The 26,806-nt window shown below is 41.4% G+C and overlaps 1 protein-coding gene across 1 annotated transcript in view; it reads left to right on the forward strand.

Annotated features, from left to right (window-relative positions):
* gabra3 (gamma-aminobutyric acid type A receptor subunit alpha3) overlaps positions 1-26,806 on the forward strand; it is a 152,731-nt gene that overhangs the window by 33,464 nt on the left and 92,461 nt on the right. The window contains exon 2 of the mRNA XM_061740047.1: positions 20,926-21,032. Coding sequence (XP_061596031.1) covers positions 20,947-21,032 — 86 coding nt within the window. The 5' untranslated portion in view covers positions 20,926-20,946. The remainder of the gene's footprint in view (positions 1-20,925; positions 21,033-26,806) is intronic.

Consider the following 26,806-nt stretch of genomic DNA (forward strand, 5'->3'; position numbering starts at 1 on the left):
CAAAATAAATGGCAGTTTTAAACCCTTGACAAGCCTTAAAAATTTAATTCTACTCAAGTGACCGTGGGAACAGAATCCCTACAGACGAAGCAGGGTAAGTTTAACTTTGCGTGTGTACAGAAAGCGTATGAAAAGGACTGCTCGTACAGGCATCTCTGGATACAGGATCTGGCTGCAGGCGGTGGACAGAGCGACGCTCCACTTTAGACCGGAAACATGAGTCCTTCACTCTCCAGTGGTTTAGGGTTGGAGGAGCAACGTGTACAATTAATGGTTAAAATATGGCAAAATAACTTCACCAGCAAAGTTCATATTCATAACATGTTCTTATTCAGAAATAGCTTCGGTCCATCCAGTCTCGTAATATCAGTTTCTGTCCAAGGTGGCGCTAACACGCAGCACAGCAGCCTCAGTACAAAGAAGTCACACGGTTTGTGGGTGTTGTTTGAACTTGTCAGCCGTGTAGGTGCCGCCCCGACGTTGCCGATTTAGGATGTGTAAACAGAAACATCGAGGAAGCTCTCGGGAGGAGAACTTTGCCACCACCAAAAAAAAAAAGCCTTGCTTAAAAGTGAAAAAAGAGCTGATAAAAATGATTAAATAAATGAAGTCTGTTGTGGGACTTGTGGGGGTTGTTTTGGATTGGTGAGTAAACCACTTCAGACTTTTGTTTCGCACAACATTTTTGATGGTAGCATAAGTCAAGTTATCATGGCATTAATGCAACAGCAAATGTATTGATCTTGACATTGTCCTGCCGGCCACGGCAGATTGAGGCGCCACTGATTTGACTAATTTCCCACCTGCAAACACAAGAAGAAAAAGCCTAACTGAGAAGGACGGCTCGGACACGGAGATGGTTTTAGAAATGATGGTGAGGAAAGAAAAGTGTAACTGAGGTAAATGATTACACTCCCAGTTAGAGATTTTAATTTTGTGGTTATAGATTGTGTGTTTTGATTCTCAGATTTTGGGTTTTTATACGCAATATATTTGGCTTTGAATTGACACTATAGAACAGTGTTTCCCAACCCTGGTCCTCGAGCCCCCCCTGCCCTGCATGTTTTAGGTGCTCCCCTGCTTCAGCACACCGTGATAAAAGTAAAAGTCAGTAAACAGTACTAGAGTTGTAAAAAAAAATCAGGGGGGATGATGGATTTTATCATATGCGGACAGATAATTGGTGCTGATTACAAATAATATAATATATTACAAATAATAGCACTGACCAAAACACCTGCAGAAATACTGCAGAAATGACATAGCAGCAGTTAAATGCAGCCTTCTGTAAGCTTTAAATATCCACTGGGCTTACATCAAATACATCAAACAGAACAATAAAAAACTGTTTTCTGAACTTATCAATATGACTCTGTCCTTCACAGGATAAGTAAAATGGATCACTACAAAAACTCAAAATCTTAACAAGAATATTTGTCTTATTTCTAGTTAAAATGTCTCATTTTAGTAAAAAAAAATCTCATTACACTTAAAACAAGACTCATCACTGGAAAAAACAACAATTTTCACCTGTTTCAAGTAGATTTTCACTTAAAATAAGTAGAAAAATCTGCCACTGGAACAAGATTTTTTTGCTTGTAATGAGAAGATAAATCTTGTCCCACTGGCAGATTTCTCTTATTTCAAGTGAAGATTTGCAGGTGAAAATTGTCAAATAAGTTATTTTTCTGGTGATGACTCTAAATGTTGAAATAGCAGTAATACCACATTCATTGATGAAATGACCGTTTTTATTTCAGGGGGGGGGGGGGGTGCCATCCCCCCTCATCCCCCCTCAACTCGAGTACTGGGTATAAAGCATTGTATAATATGTTGTGCTAAGATTTTCACACTCAGTTAACATTAAAACAAAAATTGACAGTGAATCTCCAAATGTATTTTGGGTAAAACGGTTCGTCATCAACAGTCGTCTATCAACGTCATACGTCACATCGATCACTTGTCAACAGAGCGCAGTAATCCTACAGCCGAAACATGAGTGGGAGTTACAAACACCAAAGTGGAGCTATAAAACGCAAAGAAAAAGAAAAAAAGGAGCAAGAAAAAGACAAATTGCCCAAGATAGACGCATATTTTGTTCACCTTAATCCTCCTCCTGTGGGAGATGAACCCGACGTCGTTATTCATCCCCGGGCCCCCGGGCGAGTTCCCGGAGCGCAATACAAGGCTCGTCGAGTTCCTTCAAGTAGTGGTGAGTAACCACAATACTTCAAATTGAATTTGAACTTGTATGTGCATTTTTGAGCCGCCGTGCCGATTTTAGGCTACTACTCTACTAATTAGTTGAAGTAGATGTCAGATGGTGATTTCAGAGTGATCTGATGGCTATCTGTGGTGCTGAACTCCTACAATGTCTGAAATGTATTCGTTTTATTAGGCTATGTTTTTGTTGTTCTTGTGGTTTGTTGGACATTGTCATGTCATATCATTATTTGAAGTGGGTTTCCGCTATCTGTGGTGCTGATAAATACAATCAAACGTGTGTCAAATAGCGTGGCTTCAGCACTTCGTTCTAGTTTTGGTCACATTAAATCAGTCGTATACAAGTATTGTTCGGCATATATATGCTGCTATAGTGTAATTTACATTTTTCATGTGGTATATGCGAACTACAAACTTGTTTACCTACTAACTGGAATGCTGATAACTCGGCTGTGACGTCATTCCCAGTTCCGAGTCCCGACATCCGAGGTAAATGGAACGCAGCACAACCTACTGGGATAGATGTATAAAGTACGAAAAATATAATTTATCAAGAAAAGGTCAACAAAACAGGTTTCAAAATTCAAATTACCCTTTGTAGAAATTAAATCTTAAATATTTCAGCTTTTCTTTTCTTTCAAACATTTTTTTGCAGCGAGAGACAACAGGTTGACACACCTGAGTGATAGGGGCGGACATTAAATTATATGTTACCCTGCTGCAAGTAAACATAATTATTCTGAAAAATTGTATTATTTTAACAAATTTGAGAATTATCTTTCACAATCTCTAATAGGCTATGTTCTGCTCTTACATCTGGTAAAGCGTGTAAGCCCCGTTTTTGGGCATGAGTAGGCCAGTGTTTCCCAACCCTGGTCCTCAAGGCACACTGTCCTGCATGTTTTAGATGTTTCCCTTCATCATCACACCTGATTCTAATTAATGGTCCTAATTAGCTTGTCATCAAAGTCTGCACAATTCTGTTGATGACACAGCCACTTGTATCACGGTGTGCTGAAGCAGGGTAACATCTAAAACATGCAGGACAGTGTGCCTTGAGGACCAGGGTTGGAAACACTGGTGTAGGCTATGTTTTTTTTTTTTTTTTTTTGATTCTCATTCTCTCTTTATTCAGTATTCAGTTTTTTTTCTTTTATTAACATACAGTACAAACAACAACAGAAGACGACATCAGTTGTGTGTGTGTGTGTGTGTGTGTGTGTGTGTGTGTGTGTGTGTGTGTGTGTGTGTGTGTGTGTGTGGTGTGGTGTGTGTGTGTGTGTGTGTGGTGTGGTGTGGTGTGTGTGTGTGTGTGTGTGTGTGTGTGTGTGTGTGTGTGTGTGTGTGTGTAGATAAGGTGATGAAAGTAGACAATTGACAATATTAATTTGAAAGTAAATAAGTTAAACAAATAAATAATTATCATATAGAGTGGTGTAGCACTATACAATGTAGAATAATAATATAGTAATATCCTAATATAATATAAATATTATAAAATATTATAACATATAACCAAATTATATCACCATACTATTATATAACGATATAATAATACTATAATTAAACATCCCATGAGATTTCATAACTTAATATAATAATAAACTACTGGTGTAGGCTATGTTAATGAGACGGGTATTTTTGCAGCCTGCAAAGGTGCTCTTATATGTTCCGCTACTGTGGAGGGGGAAGTCTGAATTTTACGTTTGGCTTTGTATTACACCTTGCTCCTTTAAGGAAACATCAGGGACAGGTGCTGCGTAGCGTGGAGGTCACATGTTTCCAGAGTTCAGCTCCATTACCCCCCCTCCGTCTACAGCCACTCCTGTCTGGTCACTGCCAGTTCATCATGAGCCCATACAGGTCGATCATTGTTGTTGTGGAAACTACTGTCAAAAGAGGCAAAAGGAGGAGGCTTCCTAGTCTCTTGCATATGTGTGCACTTTTTGTACACATAAGTTAAAACTACCTTGGCCTATCCTGACTATCACTTAAGTAGAATAACATTTTCGTTTTGTCAGAGGCTTAGAATAGCTATTTGTTTTCACGTAGCTCCTTTACCTCCTGTACAAACATTAATTGCAGTTTTGCTGCAGAAGTAGAATCCATTCCAACTCAGAACTGCTTCAACTGCCATTGTTTTGGTCCCTAACGTTTACACTCCTTACAATCTAATTGTTTTAATTCTGTAATGTTCCTTTTATGCAAAGGAGTAAGAAATGTGCAGATGTCAAACTGCCAGCACAATAAAACTGGTCTCTAAGTTTTTGGGGTGGATCAATGTAAGTGAAGAGTAGAAACAATTAGTATATTGGCAAACCTACAAGAACCCACCAAAGTCTCTCCAATTTAATAGAAATCAGCCATTAGTGCTGGACCATTATACTCATTCCAACTGCTCATCTCTGTTCCCAATCTCTTCCCTCTGATACCCAGTCGGGCTGATTGTCAGCCAGCTTGGTTACCTCTCCTGCTGGGAGCAGACTTTGTTCCAGCTGTAATCATAATCCCTTGGAGATGCAGAGCTCGTCCCACTCTGAACCGAGATATTAATTTCCACTCCATGTGGGGCCCTGCTCCGCTGACCACAAAATGCTTTCAGCTTTGAAGGAATCTCGTCTTGCTAAGCCTTAAACAAAAGCTCCACTTCCATGTTCTTTGGTTAACAGTTGAGATGCACTTGTGCTGCCAGAAGAGCCCTTTCCTTTTAAAATAAAATTATATTTTAATATCTTGTATGAACATCAAATGTGCATTATTTTTAAGCTAGTTTCTACGCCTCATCATCTTGCCTGTGCAAATATAGACTTATTTTGTATTCCTCTTTACTCTAAACCACACATTATATCTGCATTGGAGAACCACTGCTGCAAATGTTATCGCTCTGTTTTTCTGTTTAAACAATAATGATGTTAAAACTCCATAAACAGAGAATTACTTGACACACTTTCTCTCTAAGCAGATCTTTCTCACATTCATACTTACAGCATTTGCATAAGAGACTACAGCATAAAAGACTTATGTATTGCTCATACGAGGCCTTACGCCCTTTTCTCCTGCTGTGTTATGGTGCCACTTTCTGCAAATGCAAATACAATGTTGTATAAACAAAAACAGTAAAGAGTATAAAAAAAACGGTTGAGGTCTGCTGCCTGCATCGTTCAGACGTTTTGAAATGTGAACAGTTAAAACAAGGCCTGAGGTAATGCATGTGCACAGGTGGTGAGTGCTAGAAAAGGTATCGCCGTTCACCAGGAATCCTTGATGAAGCATGACGCGTTTCACCTGGGAGGCAGACGCCCTGTCCCAGCTGCTTTCCAGCGCGTTTTAAATTGCGGCGCAGTGACTGGTACTCAGTTGTGCTCTGGCTTTTTGTGCAAACTGTAAAAGCCACACTGATTTAAGTGATTATTCTACTGATACGATCTGTTCCATAGGGAATTTGATATCAGGCACAATATCCCAATTATGAACTCTTCATAATCATGTGTGAGTGCAGCATGGAACATACATATAGATAAAATCATCAGATAAAATTGCTTTAAAAATAACTAATTGTGACCCACCAATTGAGAGAAAATGTTAGTGAAAAATGGTGTGTATGAACTATTGTCTTTCTTAATGATCTTTGCTATTGTTTCCAACACTGTTGGAGTAACACTCAGACCATTTCACTTTTGTTTACCTTGCAGCTTTGATAAATGGTTATCAAATATTGTAACTTCAGCAATATGTATCTTAAACCCAGCTGTGCTTCATGAGTGCAAAGTTGTTCAGCTGTGTCAGCATAATGTAGAGTACATGTTTGCAAATTGAGAACTCTTGATGGCTTATAGAAATACTGAATCCAGCTTTTAGTTTTATTCAGACATGGAAGGGGTTTGAGAGTTTACTTACTCATGAAAGAGGAAGTGAAACTGGCATGAAACATATGGTACGGTGCAGACTTAAAAGCACACTTTGAAACTACAGTATATCACTGCAGACCAAATGGGGGAAGCAAATCACAGGAAAGTCCATGTATCACTCCCTAGCATTAGATACAATGAAGGGATGTTTTTTTGACAGGAGAGGCTAGATCTGCACAGAGCTTCATCCATAGCATTCCTGGTGTACCCATCTTTCAACCTGACTTAAAGCAGCACAATGTAACTTTTCCACCTTAATATCATATTTCCAGAGTCATTGTGATGGTACATCAACTTACAACGGGTTTAATGACTCCTCTGTCATGGTCTGAGGGTTCTGTATCGGTATCGGTCTGTATCGGCTTCACTGGCACTATGTAACTTCGAGGTGCATGGTAGGAACCCTTCCACACTAAAAAACTACACATTTTTACGGCTTTGACTGCTTTACGGCAGATGTCACTTCCCCCTCCTTCCCGATTCGTAGTCGAGACGAAAATGGGCGGGGCGTGGAGCGCGGAGCTCAGGAGAAGCTGGTATCATGGCCGAAGCAGCGAAAAAAACCAAGAAAATAAAAGTTTTATCGGAGGAGGCGGAAAAAAAAAGAAAGCGGGACAATAACAAGCTAAATGCCCGGACAAAAAAAATTAATAAAAAATGCCCGGACAAGAATAAACATTGGCCCGGCGTTCACTCACTGGCGTGAGATGAAAGACGAGGAGGGATGTCCGACAAGAGAGACAGAATTGTTATGATACAAATGTAAATGTAGAGTTCTATGTTCAATAAGAATCAAAATTAGAATGTTTTCACATTCGTCTTGGTATTTTTCCTGAGAACTGTAAAATTGTGCAGGGCTGATCTGCAAAATATAAGGAATGGGCATTCAGTTATTCACAGGTTATAAAGTATTTTTGTATTTTGTCAGTAAGTGTTGCGTCCCAAATCAACATTTACATAAATTCGTAACAAGGAAAGACACAGAGACTACATTGGAATGGGTTTCAACGCACTTCTGCAGAAGGGGGGGGGGGAGCAGAGGAGCTGCAGGGCAACGTGGCCCTCATTCGAGAACTCCTGAGCTCTTCTCCCAAGATGCTCCTCCTGCATGATGCTTTTATTAAGAAACTTCGACAGGAAATTACCATATAAAGACAGTCAACAGTGAATAGACAGACAATGGACAATTGGAAGAAAACAGGAAACATACGGAGGAAACAGACATCTCTTTAGTTAAAGAGGAACTAATCTGGTATGCAGAAGTTTAACAGTTTTAAAAGGACAAAAAAGGTCAAAGGTTAATGGGTTAATGGGTCAAATGGGGTCCCTTCCGGACAAACTGGGAAGTCTTGAAACAGATGCATCCAACTAACCCCACATAAGTATGCTGTCCCTCTAAAAAACGTGACAGGAAAAAGGTGCAGTAGTAATTTGGGGTGCATTATCTCGCTGAAACAGGACAGGGGGCGGTGGCGGCAGTAGCTCAGGTGGTAGAGCGGGTCGTCCAATGATCGGAAGGTCGGCGGTTCAAATCCCGCTCTGTCCCAGTTTGCTGTCGTAGTGTCCTTGGGCAAGACACCTTACCCACCTTGCCCCGTGTGAATGTGTTTGAATGTGTATGAATGTTGGTGGTGGTCGGAGGGGCCGTTTGGTGCGATATGGCAGCCACGCTTCCGTCAGTCTGCCCCAGGGCAGCTGTGGCTACAAAATGTAGCTACCACCACCAGAGAGAATGTGTATGGATGAATAATGATCTCTGTAAAGCGCTCTGGGTGCCTTGAAGGGCGCTATATAAATCCAAGTCATTATTATTATCATTATTACTAATAAAACCAAGTTGAACTCAGTGATTTTCAACATCGTCATGTTATATTGTTTAGCCAAAAATAGATACATTACCTCTTCGCTATCCACCCTGCAAACGACCGCTGAAAACAGAAAAGTGGTTTTGAAAGTCCGTCCCGTTCATTCACTATCAAAACAAATGCACGCGACGGGGACAGGAGTTTTCCGGCAGTACGCGCTGGTGCTCATGGGAAATGTTGTGTTCTTTCTGGTAAAGCACTACCGCTTTTGTCCAAAGGAGCCGCCAAACTCAACAAAAGCTGAAAGTTACATTGTGCTGCTTTAAGGGTTAGGGTTAGGGTCCAACTACTCTACAATAATGTTTCAGCAAGATAACGCGTGCAGGAAATGAAGCATAACTACACACAAAACAGGAGTTGTTTATTTGAAAATGGTCCAAGGGGAGAAACAGCGGTGCACACTGATTTGTTTATAACAAAATCATAATAAGAAAGGACAGGTAGCGTGATTAAAAGGATGGATTAGCACATGCATACAGCAGATGTGCTACAGAGGGCAGGTGGTGAGTTAAAGATCTTTTGTAAATGTGTTTTTGTTGAAATATTACAGCATCTCTCCCTTGATGTCAGCACATTTCTAGCACTTTGATTAGCTGTAGCTGAAATGAAGATTCCCTCTACAGCTCCAGATATTTGGCATGCTAAGATGTCCAGCAGCAGCTGGAGATACAGTAGTTCAGGGATGCATAGGTGAGTGTTCACACAGTGCTGATGAGCAAGCACCAAACATCTCATCCATTAGCTCATGGACCAGCTTACGAGCTCATGCTAAATGGTCTATCTTGTAGGGGTGCTGAAAAAATGGATTCCCATAATAAAAGCGATTCTTATCCTTTGTGATTCTGAATTGATTTAAAATTTTCAAGAATTGCTTTCGAATTACAGTAATTCAACCCTCGCTGCTGTTACAGCGACCTAGCAAGTGAGCTGTTTCCAGTGTTGCCTACTTAGTGACTTTGTCACTATATTTAATGAGTTTTCCCCTTAAGCAACTTTTTTTTTTTTTTTAAGTTGCATATTATTGCAGAAACAGACAATATGCACATCCACCTTAAATGAACCAAAAATAATTTTAAATTGAAAATTCAAACTGAGACACCATCCAGGTGTTCTTCTCTACATGACTGACATGTGAATAGAGTTGCGCTCAGCCAGCATAACTTGCTCTTCTTCATTTGAATGTTCGAAGGTATACTGAATGCTTAAGTGATTTATGTAATCTCTAGTTGGAGAAAGCGCTCGTACAAGACTTGCTTGCTTGTTTGTTTGTACAATATTTTCATTATTGTACTGTATTTTCAGATATTCTAAAGTGTAATTGTTGGATTTAGAAGAAGCTAGAAGCTTCAACAATAAATGAAGTCACATCTTCTGTCACATGTTTATATTGTCACCACAGCCAGATCACATTCTTGCACTTGCAGCTGTCAAGACAACTTCCTTGTGAACCTCAAATGATGATTGCTTAACACCTCCGATGCTATTTTGATTTTGAGCTCTATGGCCTCATTTTAATTAATATTTATGTTTCATCCTCTATTATGTCACATCAGTTCATCTTTGTGTTGAAAATAACCCAGTTTGCCATTTTAAAAAATACATTTATTGATACTAATACAAGGCTCAAGTGACATTTAGGAGGTCGTGCTGTCTTTTACTCATGTTAATGGTCAGTCAGGAGAGTAAGCTGGCAAATCTTGCCAAAAACCAGCAAGTGAGGAACTGCTATCACTGCCAAGTTTTGAAGTAAAAGATTTGTCACTTCACCTTAAATTTAAAGGACATTAAGTCTGTTTAGCTTTGATTAAACTGGACCATCCGGCTGTTTTATTTCACACTTTTATCACTCTTTTTATTGCACCTGTGAAAGACTGACTTTGAGGTTGTGCTGTGTCAAGCCTTGGCACAGCACGATGGAGTCACAGAATGCAATGCATATTTCCTCTGCTTCAAAATCAGCAACTGAGAGCTGCTGTATGAGAGGCCACATTCATAACAGATCCACCTCAGTCTGATTGCATGTCTGTGAGGAACAAAGCTAAATCTTGACAAATTATCACTGGCATAACATAATCATGATGGGCCCCAGCAGAGGCCTCTTTGCCTGGCAGCATGATGCAAGGATCATTTGGTAGAGAAATAGCCTGATGCTCATAATATTGCACCTGTCCACAGTCGCAAAGCAGAGACAAATTGTCCTCCTCACTTATAAGATAACCCACCGGGGGGCCTCACTGTGAGATGAATTCACCATCTTTAACTGTTTCACATCGTGGCGATCAAATGTCTCACTCTCCTTCTGTAATTCAGTACATTTTGTCATGATTTATTACAATAAACTATTAAGCTTTTCCAGGCAGCTCATTCTTACATTATCAATGCCTGCTTATTCCCATTCAGGGCCACAGGGGTCTGCTGGATAGCGAGGCCAACAATACCCATTAACTTTTAGAAAATGCTCTCCTGTAAAATGGGTTTAGTAATACTCTCACCCATAGCCATTTTAACCAGTACTGGACGTACTGAACCAATCACAACAGGGTGGGAGCAGGCTTTATACCGTGACTCATGCACAGGCTTCCAGTATTCAAAAGAACTAATATGGCTGCAGACGGGCTAACAACACCTTGAACTTTCCATTGCAAAACTGACAACCGTCATTCACCAGTGTCCGTACTTCACTGCATGCCATTTTGGATCCCTTTTGATGATACTATAGAGCTGGTCATAGATATAAGGTTTCTGAAGAATGCTGTTGAAGCTTAGTTTTTTTTTCCTACTGCACAGTGCAGTATTATAAGAATTTGTTGCCACCCAACCCGGGTTAAAAGTGGGCAAATCAGTGGAATTAGCAGGCCTGCATGCCTCCCACTGGGAGTACACCCACCCAGCTCAAAGGCTAACCAAAGTTGCCTTCCACCAATTCTGGTAAAATCTGTCCAAACGTCCTGTTTGCTGATGTCTCTACCAAAGCAACAGCCAAAACAAGTACTGTGAAAGCTGAAACAGGGACTGTCGGGGCTCTTCCAGGACCTGTGGTTGGCCAAGTTTAGCGGAATAAGTTACTGATGTTGAGTTAGCTAAACAAAACAGAGCTCAATCGTTTGCTTGTTGTCTAGTTTGTCAAATTGGAAGGGTTATAAGTGGTCCAAGGTGAAGCGGGTGCAATTATGATTCATCCGCTGCAAGAGGTGAAAGCCAAGGAGATAGAGGCAGTCCAGCTGGTGTCTTGGTGTTGTGGAGTCAGCCCCTAGTGGCCAGTCAACAATACTGCAACTCTGTTCACTTCCTGGATTGAGTCAGACAAAAAAAATTGATGTAGCCCCTGGGTTGATAGTAGTCTCGTCGTCTGTTATCTACATCACATAATCCAAGGGTGTGCAACCACAGTTCCTTTTGCATCTGTTGGTGCCGCCCCCTTGAAATCAACTTCAAACTGAGAGGAACCACATTAATTCTTTGTATGAAGAGGAAAATAATCATGGTGGCTGACAAAGTTAGCAGAAATGGCTGTTGCTGTGCTCACCACAAATCTTCACATACATTTCAACATGTCTGACTTTCAAACTGAACATTTATTGTCCTGAAATAGTGTCTGGTAAATAAATTACGGACCACTGGTTGATCCTGGTTCCGTGACTGTCTCATGAAAACAAATGTGACAAGATTTAGAGTCTATTTTTAGTTGAGAGCCGTGTGCCCCAAATTCAACAATTACTGCAGCAGAGAGTGCTTCCTAGCTGATGAGGAGGTCTCATTTGGAGGTTATTTCTTGATGTTCTGCACTGTGCAGTAAGGGCACCAGTCACTTAACTGGGTATGATGAAATAAATCATATTTCAGATTCAATTTCAATTTACTTTGGTTCTGATGCTGATAAAGTAAAGATTTATCAATTCCAAAATGCTCCGCAAGTAACCAGGACCTAAAGAAAAAAAAATCTCCAAGCATGCTTGTCCAATTAGAGTTCTCACCTAATAATTTGCCCTGACTTTCTTCACAGCTTTTCATTCTGTCAAATACATTATCATCACTTATATATATTTTTCTCCTCACGGATAGACAGCAGAATTGAAAACGAACCTTAGAATGGAAATGCATCACACTTTAAGTATACTGTCACCTTAAGCGGGCTATTTTTAATTCGCCAACAAAAGCACCAAGCCTTTCTTCCCCCTCGATTCTCTGTTTCAAGCACAATCAAAGCGCCCAGGGACCACTGAGCCCCCTGTTTGCATGACAGGTATGGGCAGATCAGGTGTTGAATCGGATGCTGTGGCCAGCAGCCCGTCTTTGAATGCACATTGGCCTGATTTTATGGAAGGCATTTGACAGTAACATTGCCTTCTAGTGTGCCGCCTAGATGGTTTCTCGCAGCAGCTCTAATTGGGACGTGCTGAGAAGACATGAATCAAGAGAACGGAGCAGAAATCCTATAGGACATGCGAGACTATTGGGTTTATGGACTGACTAATGAAAACAATTACAACTCCTCCTTTTGTATTCAGTCCTCTGAAGCAAAAGTTTTTCGTTTCCTTCAGACCTTATTAATCTTTTAGTATCTACCCTGCATAATTTAAACTCCTCATTCTTTTTAACCGTGATGTGTAAGAAATGTTTGGATCAACTTAAAAGTAGTGTGACTGACAGGACACGGAAGAGTCAAGATATGTTCAAAAGATTTATTCAGCCTGGACAAGTAGAAGCTCAAAATGAGCTGTGCAATAATCAGAACAAGAGAAAATGACTTAATTAGGTGGTAATATTTCAGGAAACTCACACTGCAGCTCTCTAACAGACATTACGAGAAGAGGAAATCATCCTTCTTACACAAGAAGACGCTCTGCTCTTTTTATGGTGAACATAAAATCTACATTGGATAATGACTCAGGATTATTTCAAAAAAGACATCTTGCTTAATATAAACAAATGAAGTGAAAAAAAAACAGCTGAGAAGTGTGCTTAACAGCTTTGGTTGAGCAACATAAGATTGATAGACTTTGACACAGTCTGGGTCTCGGCTTGCCCTCGAGTGCAGCATTCGGAGATGAAGGCAGAAGTGATGAAAAGTCACATGTCGGCTAATTTGCGTGAACTTTGCTCAAATCATCTGTTGCGGAAAATTTAGCTGAAAACTCTGTGAGACTGAATAAAGACAGATTTCAGAACGACTGAGATGTCAGAAGTTGTTTATTTCTCACCATGCAAGGAAATAAGGTCAGCCGATCAACACACAGAGCTGTGTGACAGAGATGTGGCTTACAGGCGACTCATTTTGCCACTCAAGTTAGCCCGTTTTTAGTGAATATTGTGGTGATATCCTGTTATTTCTTATAAGTTCTGGTTGAGACATCCTCAAATTGGATAGCTCCATACAAATGTCAACTTGCTCGTTAAAGCATGGAGGATTACATGCCTTATTTTTCTTTAGATTTAAAAAAAAACATGAATTAAAGCTGCAAGCAGTGATGAACGGGCCCTCGCGCGTGCAATTTTCACCAATAAAGGTCAAGGACTCAAAACTAAGTCCGATGACACCACCTACGACTCTTTATGTCAAACCATTCAAAAGTTATGCCAGAAAATAGGGACTATGAAATATCGACCAATCAAAAGAAGGGGCAGGGCTAATTTGCAGCAATTATGGTCAAGGACTCAAAACCGAGTCAGCACTGTCAGTGCTCGGGCCCTAATTAGGATGTTTTGCTTCAACACACAGGGTGAAGACTAACCTGGTGAAGGTTAACCTGCACACCTTTATCTCCTCCCAACTTTTCGTCGTCAGTAATTTGCACAACCTGCAGAGGAGGGGGGTGGAGTTAAATTGAACTGATGACTCCGCCCTCTACAAATAGCTGCTGTAATATTTTGACCAGACACTGACATGACATAAAAATTTCAGGAAATTGCGCAACTTTTTAGAAAGAATCAATAAGTCTTCTTAAAAATATTAAATTAGAACTAATTGCTCATTTCTGCAACTTTGTTTATTCGGTTTCCATACCAGCGTCCATTTTCTTTTCAGTCTACATTAACGTAAAGGGAATTAAGAGTCTGTTAGTCTCATCTCGTGAAAATCACAAAACTGAAGCATTTAGACAACTTTTTTCTTTTGTTTTTTTTAAGACAACTTTTGTTATTAAACTGCTGATCAAAAGATTGCCTATTGTGAAATTACACATTAAATCCATATAGTAGAAATCTACAAATCACACTGACTGATTTTGACTACCAAAGGCCCTGTTACACATGGTAAATTGTAAATGGCGTACACTTATATATAGCGTGTAGCACGGCGAGTGCCATGGGGCCCGACCGACAGGATGGAGAGGACACGGAGTTTTGTGCAGAACCCTTTATTTAGCAATCACCCAAGACGCATGCTTCCAGCTCCTTCACAGCAGACCCCCTTCTCCCAGCAGAGCCATGCCTTATGAAGGCAGGCAGGGTGGAGAGCTTGATGGGACACACCTGTGACCCAATCAACCAGAGTGGCTGCACCTCCACCCTGCCACATAGCGCTTTCCAGCTGTACTCCTACAGCCCCAAAGCGCTTTACACTCTAGGCCAGTGTTTCTCAATCTTGGTCCTCGAGTACCACTGTCCTGCATGTTTTAGATGCTACCCTGCTTCAGCACACCGTGATAAAAGTACGTGTGTCATCAACAGAACTGTGCAGACCTTGGTGACAAGCTAATGAGGACCTTTAATTAGAATCAGGTGTGTTGGTGCAGGGAAACATCTAAAACATGCAGGACAGTGGTACTCGAGGACCAGGATTGAGAAACACTGCTCTAGGCGTTCACCCACACACGCACACATTCACACACCGGTTGTCGGCACAGCTGCCATACAACAGCGCTGGCCTGACAACCACGAGCAACTGGGGATTCAGTGTCTTGCCCAAGGACACTTTGGTGGACAGAGGAGGAGCTACGGCTCGAACCACTGACCTTCAGGTTCATGGGTGAACGCTCTACCAATTGAGCCACCTACCCCTTATTCAAACCTTACATAAAAATATATCCAAGGAAATCAGATCAAATTGCTAATACAAGATCGGAACACATTCCAGGACCACATTTTCTTGGTGGTCTGACCATGAAAGAGTCCTAAGATTGACACAATGACCTTTTACCATACCAAAGTCACACGCTAAGGCAATCATTTACTCAGTTTTGAACATGAATGAGTGTGGTTAGCTCTTTATCATCCTTGTATCCTTTATTGAATAAAGTTAGGGTAGACATTCATGCTAAATCCTCTTTGTGAGTTGTCTCCATCTGCAGCCTTTAGTGATTTAAAATGCCACATTTGGTCACTCACTATTTCTTGTCCATCATTATTTTTTGTTTCTCTTAGTCACCTCTGAGATCCACTGTAGCTTTGTGAGCTAGTTTCATCGTAGTGCGATGTGTGACATAGAGTGATAAGCATTTATCAAATAAAATTGAACTGATATTTTAACATGAAAAACTCCTTTTTGTTGCTTTGGTGAAGTCAATTCAATGCACTCAATTTTATTAATGCAGGGTCTTATTTCCCAACTGTCCTGGGATGAGTTTTTATATCTATTCATTTGTTTACTCCTGCTGTAATGATCATTGTTCTGACCTAACACATTGGTCACCGTGTCCCCGGAGGAAAGTGTTTGATCCTGTCTGCAGCGGCAGTCAGGAGGAACTGAATCTCAAATGCACGATGAAAGCCTTTAAACCCCGCCGCTACATGGGATCTTTAGTTATGTTCACCCTCAAATCCTCAGCTGCCGCTGCTACATCGGCCGCTTAGCCTTCTTTCTTTGTTTTTAGGCTGCATTTGATATCAGGTACACCAATTTCGGGCGCATTTATTTTTAATGAGAGGTCATTTAATCTCTTGGCAAATTGCTGCACTAGTCTCCTTGTCGTGGTCTTCAATTATTAATGATTTAAGAAAGCGGCCATTGTGCAACTTAAAGAGTAGACAGGTGGAAGGAAACAAGAAAATGTTTATGTTTCACAATTTCCTGTGATAAATGCGGCTTTCGAGTAAACAGTGTTGCAGTTGCGGCTTCCAAAATTTATAATGTTATCTCTTACGGAAAGTCACAAGGGACTCGTTTAGTTTTGGGATATTTATCAATTCTGCCCCCCTTTTATTTGTTTCCTAGGGATCAATAAAAAATGGCTGTCAAGAGGGCTGGCGAAGGAAACACTCACACCCTTAAAATGCATATGTGGCTTTTGGGTTTTACCAAACTTGTTATTAACCATTAATCTACTGTACATGCAGACTAATGGAAAAAAAAGATATTTACTTTATATTTTCTCCTTCTGCTGTAAAACCGACAACAGTTAATCTCTGGCATTCTTAATCCACTGCACGCCATTTTGGATGTTCTTTTATTTTCACATTTAAAAATAGATGTAAATGTGCATGTTAACGGAGGGTTTTCTCTAAGCATAGCACCTTCTGTAAATCTATAGTATTTGGTATTGTTTTATTTTCTTGTATGCTGTACAGCACTTTGGTTGACCTCGGTCGTTTTTAAATGTGCTTTATAAATAAAATTGACATTGACATTGACATATAGTCAAACCCCACTGAACTTGTACATCGCCTTTATTCATCGCAAATCGGAAAGCTTGACAAATGTATCTGTAGCTCATTTCAAACATTTAACATCTTGATGAATCGTTCATTTAAACAGTAAATGCCACCCAGATGTGCTTTATGAGTGAAATTAACCAAAGTCTATGAGTGATGAAGTCAGTGGCCGCAGCCCGGCATAGAAAGGTCTTATTTTAGTAATTTCATCACCCCATCCTGAGCTCAAATATTAAACTAATAACATCATGGTTAGGGTGTGCACGAGATGTTGGTGCCTGATGTATTACTGGCTGATGAATTAAATTATTTTTATTGCGGTGATGATGGAATTTCTGCCAATGATCATTTCCAATATTGTGGAGCTCGACTGTGGACAAGAGACGCCCCTCGAGAGGTGGAAGCTTTTTCTTTCTCCTCCTCTACTCTCTGCTCCTCTGTTGTTACTGATTTAGTTCTTCTTTTGCCTGAAAGTTGGATTTTGCTCTTTGCCAATGCACACAAAAAGTGGGACAGACTTAAGTTGCAGACGTAATAAAATCGGCGGATAAAGAAGACAGTAAAAGCTATTTCTCAAACACCTGCTGAGCAAATGGCATTCTAACTTGCGAAAGCTGCAGGGAAACTTGTGCCTAATGTTGCATGATGGAAGCACTGACACTGCCAGAGGGCTATTTCAATGGAGGAACTGGGAAAAAGCAAGTTTTTAGACGCCACATAATATCCTCTGCCCCGTAAGAATCTTGACCTTTTCTTCATAAAAATAATCTCCCAGATCTTTCTCTTGATTCTTACCTTTTTTTGTAAAATAAACTTAGAATGTGGAGGGATGCACATGAGGCTGAATAACTCATATATAAATAATTTCGCTTCCTCTCAATTCTATGAATATTTTGTTCCGACATTTAAATAAAGTGTGAGTCCTGCTTATTATAAGCGAGGCCCTGGGTTGAATATTAGGAAGGTAAATGTTACTTCAGATGAACAAAACCACATCACATTCTACACTGTGTTATGAATTATTCAACAGTCAGAATGCAAAAAAAGATGTGAAAAGCTGAACAAATCCACCATTAAATCTAGTTTGTAGAACCACGTTTAGCAGAAGTTACAAAAAGTAATTGTTTTCTGTTGGTTGTCAGTTCAGATCATTGCAGGGGAATTTTTGTTGCAGTAATTCTATGAGGTTTCTTTAGGTTTACACAGCTTTCTTCTGCAGTCACAGTCGGGCCACTGCAGGTACTTTGATTTCGTGCTTGGTTTTCAACGAATGTGGTGCTACGCATTATGGCCAAACGTCTTCATTTTGGTATCATCTGTCCAACGGAATGAATGCTATGTTAAGATTGCAGCCTTAATCCTTTTTTCATTTATTTATTTTTTCATCATAATTGATTAGAAGTCACGCAATCTTCCTGAGTGTCCGTTTAGGTTGTATATTACAGGTGTATATATCCAGTGTGCGTGTTCTTGCTGGCATTCCTTAGCTCTAACGGTGGCCTGCGATGGCCCTGTGGATGCTGACCTGACCAAAACAAACCAAACTGGCGTGAACAAACTTTGAGTCAATGTAAAAATGTTTCTACAAGTTACAATAAAAAGCCAGGGATGGAGGAGGCTTCTGTCACCGTGTTCAGGCCATCAACAAAATGAACAAATCCACTTAGACGTGATCTGGATATACTAAAAATCTGATTTTGGCTGGCGGTCGGAACATAACTTTAGTTCCTGTTCAGGTGCATCATTAATTTAATAATGCTAACTGAGGACTGTATGGTTTCACATGTAACAATCTCTCTATTTAAATCTCCCTATGCATTGCAGGTCTGACTTTGAAGTTAACTTGCTTAATGAGATGCTAATGCTATACTCAGAATTGTATGAAGATAGCCTTACAACTCTTTCCAAACTGATTTTGCTGATGTCTTTACTCCTTTGCAGTGTGTTAACAGATTCCTGACTGCTTCAGAGCAGCGTTCTGCCAATGAAACAAGTGCATTTTTTTCAGAATATAAATTATTTCACATGACTACATATGCACAAACTGTTTAGGGATCCATTCCACTCAACATTTCCATCAATCCTGTCCCTCTCAGACTTCCTCCGCACGTGAACCGTCAGGGTTAGAAGTTAACAACATCTTTATGGACAGAATCAAGATACACGGTTAAGTGAAAATTTCCATATGCATAGTCACGCCTCACACCTTTGACTGATCATGAACCTCGATTCCGGTCATGTCTCGTAGACACTGCGTGACAAAGTTCAGCAGCCTTCCAGTACTTTGCCATCTCATAATTAACACCCCTGGATTGCGACACTGCTATGTTCCGACATGTGAACAGATGTACTTGTTACTGTAGGTGTTTCCTTGTGAGACTGGGTGGATGTGTGCTGTGTTGAAACCACTCTTAGCAGGAACGCCAGCCAGAATAGCAGTTTATGCGTTCCAGAGCTTCGATAAAAGATTACAACGGATACTCAAAGCATTTTTATGAGGGTGGAGGCATTGCATGATCTGCTTGTGTGTGATCTACATCTGCACCAGTTTCTTTTACCCACACTCCACTTCTCCACCAAGTTTAATTGAATTCAGTGTGGTTTTTAACAAAATGTTGCATAAACAATGATCAGATACAACCTCCTCAGTTCATGTCTTGCAAATTAGTAATTAGAAGACTAAAGATGCCCCCAGCAACCCCGGCGAGCACTCCACTAAAGCGGCATAATTACTGATTAGATATGGTTTAATCTCGCTCCTAACTGACATGTAGATGATGGAAGCAGGTGTTTGTGCCAAAAGCGGAAAAAAGTCTCACATATGAAGTGGATGCAAACGAGGGGATTTCGTTCAGATCCTCTGAAAGTGCTGGAAAGTAACATAAACAGCTCATCCAGTCAAAGTTATTTCAAGATTCACCTTTCATGAAGACAAATTCTGAAATAAAATAGACAATTAAACCAACAGAGTTATCATGAGTCTGTAATATAAAACCACAGAGGAGAAGGCTGGACAGAGTGACATGCTGGAAATTAGTTTTTCAAGGTTGGGTAGGAGATGCTGGAAAAACCAGCCTTAAGGTAAAGACTTTCCTCTGAAGCCACACCTCTTAAGACACAAAGGGGTGGGGCATGTTGACCGAATCATAAGAGGGTTTGAGACGCACGCCAACGGTTCAGTCACCGGGACTGGATGGTGCTTTTGGAGTGCTGTTAATATTTCCTTTGTTTGGACATGAAACCATTTAAAGATTGTTTTCTGAAAGTACAATGTGCTGGGGCGGTTTGAGGCCGAGTGCGATTCGGCAGGGATGAGAATCAGCACCTCCAAAACCAAGGCCATGGTTCTCCACCGGGAAAGGGTGGCGTGCCTTCTCCGGGTGGGTGGAGAAGTCCTGCCTCAGGTGGAGGAGTTCAAGTATCTCGGGGTCTTGTTCACGAGTGAGGGAATGATGGAGCGGGAGATTGACAGACGGATCGGTGCAGCGTCCGCAGTTATGCGGTCGGTGTACCGGACCGTCGTGGTGAAGAGGGAGCTGAGTCAAAAGGCGAAGCTCTCGTCAATCTACGCACCTACCCTCACCTATGGTCATGAACTTTGGGTAGTGACCGAAAGGACAAAATCGCGGATACACGCGGCCGAGATGAGTTTCCTCCGCAGGGTGGCTGGACGCTCCCTTAGAGATAGGGTGAGGAGTCCGGTCACCCGGGAGGAGCTCGGAGTCGAGCTGCTGCTCCTTCACGTTGAGAGGAGTCAGCTGAGGTGGCTTGGGCTTCTGTATCGGATCCTCCTGGACGCCTCCCTAGGGAGGTGTTCCAGGCATGTCCCACCTCCCCAGGGAGGTGTTCCAGGCATGTCCCTCCTCCCTAGGGAGGTGTTCCAGGCATGTCCCACCGGGAGGAGACCCCAGGGAAGACCCAGGACACGCTGGAGAGACTATGTCTCTCGGCTGGCCTGGGAACGCCTCGGACTCCCCTCAGAAGAGCTGAAGGAAGAGTTTGGGGTGAAGGAAGTCTGGGCATCTCTGCGGAGACTGCTGCCCCCGCGACCGGGTTCCGGATAAGCGCCGGAAAATGGATGGATGGATGGATGGATGGATGGATGGATGGATGGATGGATGGATGGATGGATGGATGTCTGAAAGTAGGTCATTTCAGGTGATATAGTGAGAAATGCTTCAGAGGAAGATCTTTGAGAGCTGAGTTTGAAGTGTGAACCTCCAATATCGAGTTCACACAATGTTCATCTCTTCTTCCTCTGTACTCATTAAGCTGCAGACATTAACATTGTTGTTAGTAGAATGACTTGTCTTCCTCTGCCTCCCTTGTCTTCTCTGCAGGAAGCTCTTCTTTCGACAGATATGGCTGCTCCGCTTTGGAAAGCTAACTCACAGTATTTGGGATTGTTGGTTCTCTTCATGCTCGTCAGCCTCCTTCCTGAAGCCAGGTACAACACCGTCCCACAGTTCTTAGCTGCCGTTTCTCCTCCCTCACAACCCTTCGCCCTGACTCAGGCTCTCCTGTTGATTTGTAAGCAAAGTGTATTAATCAGGCTCACAGCAGCCGTATACATATTAATCTAGCAAACGCCAGCAGAGACAAATGTTCCCTGCCAGTTTGTCAAGTGACAAATGAAATGGCTGGACTTGCTTTTTTTGTTGTTTTTAATTAGGATTATAACAGAACTCACATAAACCAGGCTTCATTTTGGCCAAAATGAGGACAGCTAAACAAAGTCGATAAAGTTGAACCACCGCCACAATATGAAGCTCCTGCTCTCCTTTTCAAGTCTCTACTGACTAGTGAATCCATTTGCATTGTCCGGCACTTCCTAGCTACCAGTCCATTCACAGCATTTCCACTCCTGCATCATGTGCACATTTTCCAGTCCGTGCGTTGGAGTCAGCTAAAAAGGACAACTCAAGCATGAATCCTTTTAATCACTCTCAAACAGAAAGATTGCGCAGGTTGCCATGTTAGCATTGTTGATGAGGGGAAGATGCAACGGCAGACGAGACGGGGCGTAAATCACTTTAAGTAAATCACAAACTAGGAAAGGCTCACCGAACCCGGGAGAAGGGAAGGCGAGGCAGGAAATCACAACACCGTGACAGGGATTAGCCCAGCTTGCTTTGTTACTGTGCCACTTGGCTCTGCGTCCTTATTTGGAGCGCAGCGCTCCTGTAATTGTGAATATTAAATAGAATGATATGACCAGACGGCAGTCCTGGTCAAGCCTGGCAGGAGAATTGTCACAATAATGCATCTTTGCCTCAAAGTAAATGAATGAACGGCGACCAAAAGAGTATTATAGAGTTGCTTGTATGTTCCAAACTAAGTTCAGAATCCAGATATTTTCAGCTTTCCATCGATGACTCATTAAATGTTTAATGATTTAAATTTGAGCTGTTGAAATTGATCAATTGAGCCACTTTGGCTAAAAATTATACCGGTACGTTTTTTTTTTTTTTCCCGATGACTAATTCAAATTCTGACCTCCAGGGTGATGGTGCAGCACAAGAGACAGGAGCACACGAGCACAGATCCCATCCATGTAGGTTAATGGTTGCTAGGCAACCACAAACCTTTCTAAGAAGTGGTTAGCAAATAGTAATTAAAGGAGCTTGAGGCAGGATTGAGGCAGGATTTATGAAAAAAATGTGTAAACATTTTAAGTTTTCTAGTAATAAGGTCAGATGAAGCGTTCCAAACCAAAACGAATGAGCCCTCTACCGTATCTCTCCGTTGCCTTGAACAGGCTGTGTGCTGCAAAATGTGCTGCAGTGCTGGGGCCGAGTTTCCCGCGCTGCCCTGCGGATGTGACGTCACATGACGCTGCATGCGCGTTCTCCCCGTTCTCCCGTGCCGGCTTCGCTGTTGGCTGCAGTACCCCCAACGGCCGTCGTGGTGAAGGGTGGCGCTAGACAGTCTCATTTCTTAAAAGGAGCCTCATGCTCCTTTAACTGCAAACTTGGATGTATGCTGTATCGTTCTATATGTTACTGAATGAAAAGGCTCTAGATGTAGATGTGTTGATGATGAGGAAAACAAACTATGGTGATGAAGATGAGGGTATCAGTCCATGATATTGTCAATCAGCGAGAGCTGGAACTGTACGCTGACAGGTTACAGGTGTAGTTCAGGTTCTGGGAGCGGTGAGACATCCTTCTGGAGAGAGAAACACAGAGGCTCCCAGAGCTGGAAGTGTCTTGGGATCTGCTGCTGACACAGTTGACGACTCCAAGAAAAACCTTTAACTGTTAAACTAGAAATAATGCCATGTCTCAGTTTTTTAATACAAGATCTACAGCTCAAACTGTTGGAGATTTCATGCTAGGCCAAAGCTTTCCTCCTTATATCTCAGTATGTATTCATATACACAAAGTAGCTCGGGAAAATGTGACATCATCAAAATCTGTTTTTTGCCCCTCTTGTCTTTGCAGTCTGCCATTTTATCTGCAACAGGATATCACAAGGTGTATATGTGCAAATGTTGAATATCTTTTTACTCTGGTGCTCAGTGGAGAGGCAGCATAAGCAATGAGCGGGCTCCAGCGTGCTCTGTGAGTCCTATCTTAAAGACTGGGGGAAAAAAAGACCATTAAAAAGACTTTTAGAAAGACTAACATGTATATTTCTGCAAGTGGGTTTACTTTCCTGCTGTACAAGAAGGATTTTTACTGGCAAATGAGGAGCCAGACAGCTTCGTATCAACTACCTGCCACGACACGCCTGCACTCTCTCAATCTGTCAGTCTTCATGATAAAAATGACCAATCACATCAAAGATTGCTCCAAACTGTCCTGAAATACACAACATTTCCAGGTTTTGCAAGAGGAGTGGCAACTCTATTTGATGCTTTTCCAATGCTGGCAGATTGAAGTCTGTTGTTCCAGCTGTTGCTAATGCTTACTTTGACATATGCAGTGTTGGTGTTTAACTTAAAACTTCAGCATCAGCCAGCACCGACTCTGTAACACCTACAGACGAGATGTTGTGAGCTAATTTTGCACTTGGAAGTTGTGAAGTATAACTCAGAGCTGTTACTGAGGGAAAACTAGCATCCATCTGAATGTCACATCCAAGTTAAAGGTAACAATGCGGTCATCGTGCGTATATTTATCTAATCAGTGACTTCTACAATCGTAGTTTCAGACTGAAGTTCACCACCTCTGGAAGTTTTTGAACTTGAGATGCTTCCACTATTTAGCCAAAAACCATCACATTTTAATGTTTTGTTCCAGCGACAGATGTAGGTTTTTATCTTAGTAAGGCTCCCTCAAGGAGCCAGAGTTTTCAGTATTTGTCCAATGTACTTGTGCTTTTTTGTTTTTTAAACACGTACAGTATACTTATAAGTCACACCTCTTCAAGCACCTTAAAAACAACCATTACGAAAGTTCTTACCAATTTTACATGCATTACTTCTATGGACAGACTAAATACTCACAAACATGCAGTAAACGTCCAACTCGTGAAATGCAAAGATTCATCACTATAAATAAACATAGGTTAGAGCTTAATAGCCAGCTGCTGCTTCTTAATTTAATATGATTTCAACAGAGTTGCAGCAGTACATAAATGTTCAACGTGAGGATTTGTGGATTCCCGAGAAACTCCACAAAACCTTAACGTTCATTAGTGGGTTTTCACTGTAAGTCAGCCGACCAGCCTCCAGTCCTCCTTTGGCTCTCTTTTTCTTTTTTTTTAGATTATTTCAGACAGGTTGAAGTTACAGATTACAGTATTATTTTTCATTTTTAAAACAAGCTACACTAAATGATTGTTCACATTTGTACGTTAGTGAAAAAGTGATCTTTCTGCGCTGCCTCTTGAGAAATCCAAACTCGCACTAAAAATGGAAGTTGGAAAAAGTATTTATTAACTGTCTGTCAAAGTTGAAGAATAATCCCTCGACTGTGTGCGTACTTCCAGAATATCTGCATATCAGCAAAGCCGTTTTTCTATGAGCCGGTTTTCTCCCTGATACCCGCTGATGCTATCTACAGACTTGAAATCAGCTTTGCAACAGTCGAGGCAGGAGTTTCTTATGGGATTAAGGTGTAAGAGACAAATCTTCTATTTCAGGGTTGCCACTCTGCACATTGCCAAATGGAGGCATTTTGCATAGAAAAAGGTGGCATAATTAAGCTTTTATTTCCAGCAATCCATGTTTTACATATAACTCAGAGGCTGTGTTGAGATGAAGGTCCATCATCCTTTCAGCTCTCCTTGCTTCCACTCCACACACTTCCTCTTGTATAGTTAACACCTAATAGCCGTGGACAGTTAGTCCATCTTGCTGTCTATTTTGTTTGTTATCTGTTGCCCAACTTGTGGCTAATGTTCCACATAATCAATAGTCATAAGTATGAGAGGGCTAAATGTATACTTTGTCAAATGATTGGCTGTGAAGTTGCCCGGGCTCTATTGGCTTTCTCAGCCCGTCTCGCATTAATTATTCACAGCCAGGCAGAGAGGGGCATCACTTTGAGGTGTGACCAGGTCATCAGATAACATTCTGTTTCGGTAGTGTTGTCAAGGTTAATGTGGTACAGGTCCAGACAAGGGTAATGCATTCATGGCTGAGCCACTTCCCCAAATGAATGACCAAGAAAATAGTTTCTCAGCGGAGTGAAAGAAACGACCGTCAAGGGCTGAGAGGGTTTAAACTACACAAGAGAAAAATATGTCTATCTGAAAGCAGACACCTTGGTTTATCTGATTATCTGAAGCTCGTTGCGTTCCCACTAAAAGAAAAAGATGGGACTAAACTGTTTCTGTCACTGACAGCTTCGAAAGTAAAGCAGTGTCTCTGTGTTTTTTAATGCTAAGAAAGCATGTCACTGTTCAAGCAACACAGCATCAAAAGATCTCCCGATCAAGCCATGCTAGACACGTGCAAACAAGGAAACGAGAACAAAAAGCCCTGACGTGACTATATAGCTATAAAAAAAAGGAGATACATCACAACCTTTTGCAGAAGAGTAGGATATCACTTGAGGTCTTAATTAAACTTCTTTGTCAGGGCCTTAATAAAGATGGTGTGCAGTGACGGCACACATCTTGCTTTTTCACCATGCATCAACGCCTCTCTTCAGAGCAGCTTGGTTAAGAGGATGGAGGATGTTTTCGTTTTTTTTTCCTTCAGTCAACAGAAAATACTAATTTCTCTGCTTTGAAGGTGTGGCATCAGACGGAAGAGGATTGTACCTATTAATTGTGTTTTTTTTTAAAATTATTATCGTTGTTATCGTTGCCCTCTAAATCTCACCTCTTACCCGACCTTTTCAAAGCTTTGTTCAACCCACTATTAAAAAGTACAGCTAAAACTGCACGATGGAAGTGGAGTGGAGTTAAGATGAGGAAGCTGCTAAATTCTCCACTGATCTGGGCCTGTGATGGCACGCTGCCCTACAAATCTGAACAGCTCTCCGAATGAAAGCTCTCCAGATCTAAGCAGCCACAAACAGTGACAAGTGTGGGCTCTGTCACAGTTTTTGAGTTGCAAGTCACTTCCGACTTCCAAATGTTTGCTTTCAACCACAAAAGAAGTTCATTTATCTTCAAATGTCCCCTCTCATTTTTAGGCAGAACGTGTTGACAAAGCTGTCAGCAACCCTGAAACCAGCAGCGAGACGTGGCTGCATGCTGTCACTGAAGCTTGCAAATTATGAGTTGCCAATTATATGCAGATATTTTTAGGTTTTACATAACAGTTGGAGGTTACGGAAAGGGTGTGCTCAGTTCATGCTTACAATTGCACGAGAGGTCAAGTGTCTGTTTTATTTATCAGAGGGATTTGAGAAGTGCATCGGTGCAACAGTTCACAGAGAAACCCTGTTGTGTCGCTGCGCTCCGGTAGAAGCCACGGTTCATCCCTCCAACGCAGCGCTTCTCAAAAAGGTCAAGTTGTCTGACTGGTTTGATTGCTGTTCCTCATGGTGGAATACGTTACCGCTAACGAGTTGACATTAAATTCTCTGTAACAGTTGAAAATGACAAGAAGAACCCCAAAAATTAAATTTGAGTTCATTAAAATAAAGATTTTTTTTTTTTTCCTTTGATCATTTATGTACGGAAAATGGTCTGACCAGCTGTGATTAAAGCGCTGCCGCTGCTCAGCCGTCGAGCTGACCGCTGTCACTTTACAATTTCATTGATCTAAACTCTAATTACTTTGGAGTTTCCGTCAATTTTCTATTGATTTAGTGAGGATCT

The sequence above is a fragment of the Cololabis saira genome, chromosome 14, assembly GCF_033807715.1.
Source record: "Cololabis saira isolate AMF1-May2022 chromosome 14, fColSai1.1, whole genome shotgun sequence".
Classification (NCBI taxonomy): Eukaryota; Metazoa; Chordata; class Actinopteri; order Beloniformes; family Belonidae; genus Cololabis; species Cololabis saira.